General features: G+C 44.5%; 1 protein-coding gene across 1 annotated transcript in view; it reads left to right on the forward strand.

The window, feature by feature from the left end:
* Nucleotides 1-12,245, forward strand: part of LOC147733116 (uromodulin-like) — a 195,009-nt gene that overhangs the window by 146,872 nt on the left and 35,892 nt on the right. The window contains exon 6 of the mRNA XM_086955814.1: nucleotides 1,333-1,496. Coding sequence (XP_086811940.1) covers nucleotides 1,333-1,496 — 164 coding nt within the window. The remainder of the gene's footprint in view (nucleotides 1-1,332; nucleotides 1,497-12,245) is intronic.

The raw sequence follows: 12,245 nt of genomic DNA on the forward strand, positions 1-12,245 counted from the left end.
CGCTACTCCAGCAATGCGCCGCCCGTACACCACAAGATGTGTCACGCATCTGCCCTTCCTTGCACCATGGTGCGCCGCATTGTAAATGCGGCGCATCTGTGGTGCCTCAAGGAGGGAATTGCGTGACGCATCAGTTCTGGCGCATCCCTGCTGATTTGCAGAGATGCGCCAGAACTCATAAATCTGCCCCATAGTGCTTCTAGAGTTCACAACATGGGCCGTACACAATATATATTTACCTTGTTTTATGTCTCTGTTCCCTTAATGTGCACATTATCAATAGCCTCCACTGCTTCAAACGTGGTATTTTATTATCATATTTATATGCTGCCCTTGTAAGGCATTGAAGCAGTTTAAAATGTGCTGCTTCAGTGTTTTGCTTGCGAGTTCCAAATAGTGTTTCACATTCAAAGTATTGCGTAAGGCTAATTGAGAACAGGAGATATAACAACCAGGATAATGTGCTGCATGGCTAAATACTTTTAAAGTTTGAAAGGTGAGAGTGATTGCATTGCAAATGCTTGTTTTTTTTTAAACTGTCACAACTGCTTTTTGAGGACACTGTTTGTAAAATTGTTGGAATATGTCTGTGTCCATCTATGCACCTCACCTACTATTCTGCCAATCTATTTAGCAACTCACTCACCTATCATTATCCATGCAGCTAGTCACTCACTTTCGATCCATGCACTCTCTCATTACCCCAATCACCCACTAACTGATCCCCACCATTACATATTAAAAGTCACCAATCAATGAAGAATGGCTCACACCTATATCATACCCAGAATTATTGGCTTTGCGAGTGCCTGTTATTGCTGACAACAGTACTGCCATGCATGCTGCAGCATAACCAGGCTTTCAAATAGAGGGACATTTACCTGGTTCTTGTGGCAAAGCTGTAATAAATAGCCGCTAAGAGCCTCACCAGCAGAGGAACACGGCATTCTCCCGAAAGCAAAATAGGAAATGCTGCTCTCCTTTGATACGTGAAAAAATGTGAGGATTTTGTATTTTTTTTAAATTAGGCTGTTAAGGAAAATGTTCATTATTGTGAAATTCCTCTACTCTAGTATTCTTAAAGCCTGGGTTATCTTACCTGATGTTCCTGGCTGGCACCCTCTCCCCTTATTCTCCTATTTACTACTTTGTATATTTTCTTAAAGGTCGTTCAATTGGGTGTATTCTATCATTAAAACTGTATTTTTACATTACGCCCTGCAATTTTTGTGCAACGCAAATAAAATGAAAGCTGCAGGTGTAATAGATCTTTTCACAATATTCGTTTTTAATTTCTCTGTTTTCTAAACGTGACTATAATTTCTGTTCCAGATCAATACAGTTGATAAGAAACTGACCTACTCAAACGTCCTCTTCGTTCCTCCGGACAATTCAAGTGCCATTATAATCAGCAGCACCCTGAAGATCGGCTTCTCGTGCACATATAACATGACAATGCAGACGAGCCTGCAGACGGTCCTGCGTCCCATTATCGGGTAGGGTCCTATGGAATTGCTGAATGCGGAAAAGAAATGATTCCACTTAAATACCCACACTTACATTTTCTGTATGTATTTATCCTGTGCTTCTCTTTATTCTGAATCGGTATTACTCTATTAATTATGCTGTATAAGACATTTTCTTTAGCAATGCTTGTCACCACAAATCAAGGAGAGGGAAAGAATGGAAGGGAAGAAAGATGGAACATGAGCAGGGCCGGACTGAGAACCAAAACCGGCCCTGGCAAAGTGCTCGGCCGCCTCCTCCACTCCTACCGAGCTCTTTACCAGGGCGGGGTTTAGGCCGATTTTGTTACAGGGCCGATTTTGCAGCTATGCTGCAAAAACAGCACAGTAACAAAAACGGCTCCCAGGGGCCCAAAACCGGCCCCCACCCGTGCGGCGCACCGGGGGATTGCCCGGTGCCCGCTACGGCCAGTCCGGGCCTGAACATGAGAAATGTATTCACAAAAAAGACCTAGACCACAAAGGCATCTATAAGTTAACCACTTAATGCTGTACCATATATTGCAAAACATTTGCAAAACACTCCTCTATTTTAATTAATGAGGTAGGAGGTACATCCATGGTATGCCATATTTAAAAGAATTTGCCCAATGCCTTGAAAAAATTACAGTTGTGAGACAACAAATAACACACACCTATGTGCCAAACTCAGACAGGTAGAAAAAAGTGTGTGTGAGCGAGATGGCGCCTCACGGGCGCACCACCAACGGGAACCTGGCAGGTACTCACCAGGATTGCCCTGATCTCATCATTGGCACCATCAAGCTCCAAAGTAAGACATTTGTATTTGTATTTGTATTTCCGGTTTATATAGGGCCAACTCACCAGCAGGTCTCAAGGCGCTTTTGACCAAAAGGACACAACATCTTACTCAGCAGGATGACCAGAGGGGGGGCACGCTTAGGCTAAACTCAAAGCCTCTCTGAATAGGATTGTTTTCAGGGACTTCCTGAAGCGAAGGAGGTTTCCTTCTTTCCGGAGGGACTCAGGTAGTTTGTTCCATATTTTGGGGATCAAGACCGAAAAAGATCTTCCACCTTTTGTAGCGAGTCTATAACGAGGACAGACAAGCAGTTGTGAATCGGAAGACCTAAGACACCGTTCTGGCTTATACAGCTCCAGTCGTTTTTTTATGTATGACGGAGCTTGTCCATAGATCGCTTTATGGGTTATACAGAGGCTCTTGAATTCAGACCGCTGCCTTATAGGCAGCCAATGGAGGCTCTGTAACAATGGCGAGGCATGTGAGCGTCTCGGTAGCCTAAAAATGAGGCGGGCCGCATCGTTCAAAGTCACCTGCAATCTGTTAGTTAGTTTTTTCAGAAGGCCTAAATACAGCGCATTCCAGTAGTCCAGCCTGGATATTATGGTCGCGGATACGACCGTACGCAGCATGGACCTGGACAAAAGAGGGGCTAATTTGTGTAGCTGTCTAATCAACCCCGTACAGGTGCCGGCTACGGTGGCAATCTGGCTTGCCATTGACAACTCACAATCTATCTTAATGCCCAAGCTTTTTACTTTGTCCGCTGGTTTAGGAGTAGGGACCAGTTCCTGGGGCCAGTACAGATCACTCCATGGGGAACAGGTCGATGCGACCACTAAAACTTATGTCTTCTCAGGGGTTATTTTCAGAAGATTCGAGGACATCCACCTGACGGTATATCTGAGTACATTCTGTGCCTGGGTCTGAGCTTGTGCTGTATTATCTATACTCAGCAACAGTTGGGTGTCGTCAGCGTAGTTAAATACTCGACAACCCATCTTCGCCAGGGAGCTGATTAATGGCTGAAGGTACAGGTTAAATAGGAGAGGGGATAAGGCGGAGCCTTGTGGTACCCCGCATGTTAAATTTCCAACCTCTGAAATCTCCCCTAGCTGAATCCTCTGTGTTCTACCGGTCAAGAAGGATTCCAGCCAACAGAATGCTGACCCCTGAATCCCAAAGCTGGACAACCTGTCCAGGAGCAGTGTATGGCTGACAGTATCGAACGCCGCCAACAGATCTAAAAGTATCAGGGCGCTCGGTTTCTTACTGTCAGCCATCTCTCTCAACTCATCCAGCACCGAAACCATCACCAATTCGGTGCTGTGGTGTGCGCGGAATCCTGCCTGAAGCTCATGGAGAAGGTGGTGTGACTCCAGGAACATGGCCAGGGACTTCAGCACATGTTGCTCCAGGACTTTGGCCAGGAACGGGAGCTGGGAGATGGGTCTATAGTTTTTCAGGGACTTGGGACCAGCTCCTGGTTTCTTTATTAATGGCTTTACCCGAGCTTCTTTAACACCTTCGCTGCTAGGTGTTTTCCCCTCCGGTGCTGGATGATGCCCATTTCCATAGTTTCATGACGAGCTCAGCTCGTCATCAGCACAGCTCAACCGTGCATCATGACGAGCTGAGCTCGTCATCAGCATCGAAAGGGTTAAATCCATCAGGTAACTGCCCTGTAAGTAGTGATTTGTTTAGCAATGAAAGGATATGCTCCTCTAGAATGGGACCTGCTAGGCGAAATACGCTAGGGGGGCACGGATCGGCTGGGTACCCAGACTTAGTTTTGGTCATTATTTGCTCCAGGCTCATAGGGTCAAGTTGAGGAAAATGTGAGATGGCAGCATCCTTCAGAGGATGATCAGTCAATTGATCAACAAGGCCTGGCCCAGCATCCTTTCTGATATTCTGTAGGATGGTATCTACTTTTTCTAGGAAGTAACCTTGAAAGGTATTGCAGGGGATTGTTATTTCCGTTTCTTGGGGTCTTTTACTTAGCTCCGTTAGGATTTTAAAAGTCTCCTTCTGGACGTTGTCGGCTTGACTAATCCGATTCTCAAAGTAGGCAGCCTTGGTTGCCAGGATAAGCTTTTTATAAAGATGGAATAGATTTCTGTATTGTTCTCGAGCTATTTCATCTTTTTTCTTTCTCCAATTTCTTTCGGCATTACGAAGCTTCTTCTTGTGATCCCTGAGAGCTTCCCCAAAAACAAACAAAGCTGTGTTTGTGAGAATGTGCAGTGTATAGAAGCCATGAACAACACAAATCGTGTCAAAAAACAAACATATAAAACCACAAACAACATGGAACTTGGCTTTATTCTGTCTCTTTCATGTTGGTTGTGGACTCTAAAAAAAAGGGAAAGTGGCTACTACCTATCTAACCACACTCCACTTGCCTGAACATGAAAAAACCAAGGAAAGGGGAGGGGAGGCGTGATTTTACAGAAAAAGGTAACAGCAAGGAGTGCTTTCGGTTGCTTTGGTGTCTGTTCAGAAGGTAAGGAAGAAGCAGGGTAGCCACAAGAAAAGTAAGATCAGAAGATTTAGAATTCAGAAGGCAAGAAATCGACTTGACAGTAAGCTAGAAAGCATGGTACATGCATGGGAGTATTGTTTGATGGGGTGAGAACTCACCTTAAATAATATTCACAATCCTTGTCAGGGAGAACTCCTAAAGCTCCTAAATAAACATGTGCTTCACCCTTGGGAACCATGGCTCAAAGCAGTCAGATTTACTTAGAGGCAATGTGTAGAGTATTTATGTAACACTCAAAAAGTAATAAAGAGGAAACCCAACTCAAGGAACATTCCGAAACCAATTTTGAAAAATAAAGAATATTGTAAAGAATTAAATGACACAGTTGAAAGGATGCTGCTTGCCGTCGATCTGAGTGAAACCATTGAGGAAGGTTGTCAGCGTTCCTGGGTGCCGCTCAGTGTCTCCGGTGAATCTGTAGATCAGGTGCTATTCAGCGTCAATACTTGGCGAAACCATCATTCGGTTGCTGTTAGATGCTGATGCTCCATGTTGAATATGGTGAAGCTTGCAGTTATGCAGAGAGGAATTCACTCTGGTCACAACCAAAGGTTCAGGACCCTAGGGACAGTACTTTGGGGTCTAGACTCATTCTCACAGATGTAACAACAAAGAGAGAGGTAGGGAGATTCAAAAGACACTCTCTTAATCCCCGGTTATATATCCAACAACAAAATAAGAGAGGTCTAAACTGGTCAAGCTCACGGCTGCCAGAGACGTGGAGCAAAAAAGATAAGCAAGATGTTTGATGATCACAGTCACTCTAGTTGAGTGGGATCACAGTCACTCTATTTGAGTAGGAAAGCCCTCACACACCGACCTAGTCAGTGTCATGCTTCATCATCGGGCCCCACCGAAGAGACCGAGTGTCTCTTCGGTGTGCTGCGACGCCAGAAAGACTGCGGAGCTGGTTGTGTGGGGAGAAAGTGTTGTGAAGGTTCTCAAATTAAAAGTGACTAATAGGGTATCAAAAAAACTTTAATAAGTGATCCCTAAGACACGAGTAAGTGGTAATATGTGTCTGAATTTAAAAGCCAAGGTTATTAGGATCTAATTTAAATTCAGCTAAATACCACAAATTAGTTAAAATCAGTCAACATGTTTCTGCCTTTGTGGTATGTATTCACCATGGCATTCTTCAGGACTATAACCCCGGCGGTATGGACACTCTAATAGTCCACCCTAACCTGGGGACGTGAAAGTGAAAAGGAAAGGTGAAAAAAGTGCTTAAAAAATGGGAGAGCAATTTGCTCAATCCAAAAAACCCCAAAATTCGGGGTGTATCAGCACCTGTAAGGAAAGATAAACAGACAAACATATAGAGACATACATACAATTAGTATATGCCAGCGTAGACTTATCGTAGTGCTCCTAAGATGGTGGCAAACCTGTGTGTGCACACAATAGAAACTAATTTTAGCACCATCCAAGTAGCCCTTAGGGGATGATTATATTGGCTAAGAGGTGAAGTGCTAGAGGTGGTTTAAAAACTACTATTGTAGTGAAAGGGATAAAACGCGGTGTGAATTCTCCATGAGAAGGGATCAATATGACCAAATGGTCGGTGACCCCCACAAGATGGTAAAAGATGGAGAACATCTCACTTTAAAATAGGGCGCTACTTGCACCATGGGTCTCGGGAGGGGGGTTGGAGCGCGATTGGCACATCCTAAGAGAAAAAGTACAGAGTCGAAATGTCAGCATAACCCATACAGCACACAGGCACTTAGCTTTGTTAGTTGTGGTGATCGTTCCGCTGTAGATGTAAACTCACGCCCTCAGCGCTCACAGCCCGCTTGCAAACCTACTGCAACCCTCTAGACCGGACCCCGACGATGGAGAGCGGGGCCGGTGAATGGGTATAAGAGCGCTTTGTTTACGCGCTCGATTCCGGGTTTGGGCGTGCCTCGCTGCTCTCGCGATGGGCGTGTCTTAGCGAGAGTGAGGCTTGAAGCGCACACGCCCCTTGGACGGAAGGCGTGTTACTGATCGAATCGAGGCTTGGAGCAGGGAGCCTATCCTTGCGCAGGCCTAGGGGGGTGTGTGAGCATGCTCAAAGTTGACATGGCAACCAGGGAAGCCATGTCTTTTGGAGCAGGGAGCGTGGGATTCGACAGTTTCGAATAGCAAGTGTTTAGTTGATAGTCAGTAACTTTAGAATTCATTGGATTTATTAAACCAATGCATTTACCAAAAACTTGGTGGGGGACACTGTGGGAGCACATAATTGGCTAAGAAAGAGAGAGAGTTATGGTTTTAAGCACTGGAATTGAACTGTGGACTTAGATACAAAAGCACTCAGATTTTGAATGAACTATTTAAAAAGTTTCTGAGCAGATCAGTTTTGTGTAAAATTGGACAGCCAGGTGGAGCAAAAGAGTTCATGTCAGGACTGAATTCCAAGGGATATCGTCGTTGAGCCCATTTACATTTGTCCCCAGACGATAAACCCACCGCTGTTCCTTTTCGAACAGTCTATTTTGTACATTCCTTGTACCATCAATTGCTTCAATGACAGTCCATGTCATGTCATTGGTGGTATGATTCTTTTCAAGGAAATGGCGGCTCAGCTTAGTGGTTAGTTTCTTGCACCTTATATTACTTCGGTGTTCGCATATCCTTTGTTTCACTTTTCTGGTAGTCATGCCGACATACCGAAGGTTGCAAGAACATGTGATCAAATAGACCACATTGCATGAGTTGCAGTTCGTATGGGCCCGTTGCGTCCATACTTTTCCCTCTTCCAATGTCAAGGTTTTTGTGGGTTGTGTTAGATGACACACACTACAATCCGAGCAGGGGTAGTGCCCGGTGATTTTTGGGAGTCCCCACGATGTTGTTACTGATGGTGTAGTATTTGGTGGATCCTCTTTCGGGCGAGTGTGGACCAGCGTATCTTTAAGGCTGCGTCCCTTTTTAAAGGAAAAAAGTGGTTTTTCCCAGTCCTTTTTGAAGGTTTTGATAATGCTCCAATGTTTATTTATACTCTTTTTCATGGTGTTAGAGAGGCTGCTGAATGTCGTGACACAGGTAAGTGGGATCTGATCTGAGTTGTTAGTTCTTTCTTCAAGAAGAGCTTCCCTTGGCTGATTTTTAGCTCTTTTAAAGCCCTTGTTTAGTGTGGAGTTTGGATAGCCTCTGTATTTCAGTTTTTCGGTCAAATCAGCTGATTGGAGTTTAAAGTCTGTGGTTGTGCTGCAGTTCCTCCGCAGCCTGAGAAATTGCCCGTAAGGTAAATTTTCTTTCAACGGGCGCGGGTGAAAGCTGTTAAATTGCAGTAGATTATTTTTAGCAGTAGGTTTGTTGTGGGTCTTTGTAGCCAGTGTCGTACCGCTGATTGAGATAACCACATCTAGGAATACGATTTCTTTTTTGCTTGTGGTGTTGGTAAATCTCAAGTTCGGGTCTAGGGTATTGATCCAAGAGAGAAAACCTTGCAGGTCATTATCACTACCATTCCAAATGAGTAGGATATCGTCAATGTAGCGTTTCCACAAAAGCATTGACGAAGAAAAATTGGCGGTTGGTGGTAGGATATGTTTGGCTTCAAATTCTGCCACATACAGCCCCGCCACGCTCGGCGCGAAGGTGCTGCCCATGGATGTCCCAGAGCATTGTAGGTACAGTTTGTTTTTAAATGAAAAAAAGTTTTCTTTTAGTGCTAGGGTGGCACAGTCGATGATGAATTTCTTTGGGGTCCGGAATTCCCAGTCGGTCGAATCAAGGGCTTTTTTAAGGACCTCGATTGTGTCATCCTGCGGAATACTAGTATAGAGGCTTTCCACATCTAGTGTAACAAGGGTAATAGAATTTTCAGGAAAGTTTATTTCTGTCAGCAATCGTAGCAGGCTCTTGGTATCCTTCAGGTAAGTCGGTGTGGACTGGACTAAAGGTTTTAGAAAATAATCACAAAATTGTGAAAGTGGTTCCAGAAGTGACCCTATGCCTGAGACGATTGGGCGTCCAGGTGGAGGGAGTTTGTTTTTATGCATTTTTGGCAGAGTGTAGAAGTAGGGTATTACGCTACTTGTATTCATCAAAAATGCGGCTTCATTCTTGGAGATCTGGTCATGGTCCTCTGCTTGTTTCACCATAGAGCTAATTCTTTTGGCAAGATCTGGGGTTGGATCCACTGCCAGTGGCGTATAATTTCTGACGTCACTGAGTAGATCCTTGCAAGTGGTCTCATACGTGCTTGTGTTTTGGATGACGATGCCTCCACCCTTGTCCGCGGGTTTAATTGTTATGGAGGAGTCGTTTTGTAGTTGGTGTAATGCATCAAATTCAGCGGTACTGAAATTCCCGAATGTTTTCGGGTTCTCGCAATGTTCTAAGTCCTTAAATACCGCTTGCTCAAAAGCCGTGATGGCTGCCGGTATTGTGTGTGAGGGTGGAATGAAGGTGGAGTTAGGTCTTAGACCTGTGTCACCTTTCCTCAATGATTCTCGTGGGTCTATTTTGCCATCAAAGAAAGCCTTCAATTTCAACTTGCGAAAGAACCCTGCTAATTCGCAGTGCATTTTAAATTTATCGGGTTTGGCTGTGGGGACAAAACCCAGCCCTTTCTCCAAAACTTTCAACTCCACAGGAGTGAGGACTCTAGTAGATAGGTTCGTCACCAGACTCAGACTCCGCTCGGACCCGGCTGCTGGTTGCTCCGGGTGTGGTTCGCTACTGGGTCTTCTTCCTGCCAGGTTACTCTGGTGTTCCCTCTCCTTTTGCCTCTGCCTCTCCGGCCGCTCTCTAAAAAAGGCTGCCTGTACTGTTGTTGGTAGTTGGCCGGGGGGATAAAGCCTGGGTTCCAGCCCATAAAGGGAAAAGGTGGTTGATGAAAAGCATATGGATTTGTACCCATCCCCATTTGTGGGGGGTACCAATGTTGGTGATTGCTTTGATTTCCATGTCCACCTCTGTTTGTTCTGTTACCACGATTACCCCTTCTCTTGTTTTGTTTGAAGGAGTTGTTACTAGACCCACTACTATTCGATGAATCATCATCTGAGTAGTCTGGGTTGCTGGCATTCCGTGCTGGAGGGGTGAATGAGGCTGCAGAGTAAGGATATACTTTCTCCATATCAAATTTCTTTTGGTCTTTTTGGAGTTTTGTCACCTTTGATTGCATTAGGTTATCCTTGTATTCGCTCATCTCCTTGTTAAGTTCATCTAATCGTTTTTTATAGCCGGTGATAGTGGCTTTAAAGTGAGTCTCGGTTTCCCTGATTTCTACCATGATGGATTCCGAGAGTCTTAAGGCTGTTTTAATTATCAGGACCATCCAATCGCGTGTGCAGTGCCATGCGATTGCGGCCCAGTCCTTCCTGAAGGCAGCATCATTCAGAAAGATGCGAGGGGCATTGGTCACCAGAAGTCCTTTCGGTGCTGTGTTGGTTGTTAGATAACCCTTCATGATTGTGCCATGAAGGACAGTGCGGATGTGCTCTTTCTTTCTTTCTGACAAACTGTCCCACTCAGCGGTGTTTGCTATCGCCTGTGATATGTGAGGGTCCGCAAAGACTGCGGCATCTGACATCAACTCCTCGATTTCTGCCTCGGAGTATGTCAAACCCAGGTTCGCCATAGTGAGATGTTAGTTAAAAGACCAAGCAACAAAAGAGGCTCTTGTTGTCTTGCTCACAATAAAAGAAAGCTCTCACAGCTGTGCGCTGCTATAATATGTAACAACAAAGAGAGAGGTAGGGAGATTCAAAAGACACTCTCTTAATCCCCGGTTATATATCCAACAACAAAATAAGAGAGGTCTAAACTGGTCAAGCTCACGGCTGCCAGAGACGTGGAGCAAAAAAGATAAGCAAGATGTTTGATGATCACAGTCACTCTAGTTGAGTGGGATCACAGTCACTCTATTTGAGTAGGAAAGCCCTCACACACCGACCTAGTCAGTGTCATGCTTCATCATCGGGCCCCACCGAAGAGACCGAGTGTCTCTTCGGTGTGCTGCGACGCCAGAAAGACTGCGGAGCTGGTTGTGTGGGGAGAAAGTGTTGTGAAGGTTCTCAAATTAAAAGTGACTAATAGGGTATCAAAAAAACTTTAATAAGTGATCCCTAAGACACGAGTAAGTGGTAATATGTGTCTGAATTTAAAAGCCAAGGTTATTAGGATCTAATTTAAATTCAGCTAAATACCACAAATTAGTTAAAATCAGTCAACATGTTTCTGCCTTTGTGGTATGTATTCACCATGGCATTCTTCAGGACTATAACCCCGGCGGTATGGACACTCTAATAGTCCACCCTAACCTGGGGACGTGAAAGTGAAAAGGAAAGGTGAAAAAAGTGCTTAAAAAATGGGAGAGCAATTTGCTCAATCCAAAAAACCCCAAAATTCGGGGTGTATCAGCACCTGTAAGGAAAGATAAACAGACAAACATATAGAGACATACATACAATTAGTATATGCCAGCGTAGACTTATCGTAGTGCTCCTAAGATGGTGGCAAACCTGTGTGTGCACACAATAGAAACTAATTTTAGCACCATCCAAGTAGCCCTTAGGGGATGATTATATTGGCTAAGAGGTGAAGTGCTAGAGGTGGTTTAAAAACTACTATTGTAGTGAAAGGGATAAAACGCGGTGTGAATTCTCCATGAGAAGGGATCAATATGACCAAATGGTCGGTGACCCCCACAAGATGGTAAAAGATGGAGAACATCTCACTTTAAAATAGGGCGCTACTTGCACCATGGGTCTCGGGAGGGGGGTTGGAGCGCGATTGGCACATCCTAAGAGAAAAAGTACAGAGTCGAAATGTCAGCATAACCCATACAGCACACAGGCACTTAGCTTTGTTAGTTGTGGTGATCGTTCCGCTGTAGATGCGAACACCGAAGTAATATAAGGTGCAAGAAACTAACCACTAAGCTGAGCCGCCATTTCCTTGAAAAGAATCATACCACCAATGACATGACATGGACTGTCATTGAAGCATGAGAAGGGATCAATATGACCATTTGGTCATATTGATCCCTTCTCATGGAGAATTCACACCGCGTTTTATCCCTTTCACTACAATAGTAGTTTTTAAACCACCTCTAGCACTTCACCTCTTAGCCAATATAATCATCCCCTAAGGGCTACTTGGATGGTGCTAAAATTAGTTTCTATTGTGTGCACACACAGGTTTGCCACCATCTTAGGAGCACTACGATAAGTCTACGCTGGCATATACTAATTGTATGTATGTCTCTATATGTTTGTCTGTTTATCTTTCCTTACAGGTGCTGATACACCCCGAATTTTGGGGTTTTTTGGATTGAGCAAATTGCTCTCCCATTTTTTAAGCACTTTTTTCACCTTTCCTTTTCACTTTCACGTCCCCAGGTTAGGGTGGACTATTAGAGTGTCCATACCGCCGGGGTTATAGTCCTGAAGAATGCCATGGTGAATACATA

Source organism: Lissotriton vulgaris, chromosome 2_1 (assembly GCF_964263255.1).
Source record: "Lissotriton vulgaris chromosome 2_1, aLisVul1.2, whole genome shotgun sequence".
In the NCBI taxonomy this organism is placed as follows: Eukaryota; Metazoa; Chordata; class Amphibia; order Caudata; family Salamandridae; genus Lissotriton; species Lissotriton vulgaris.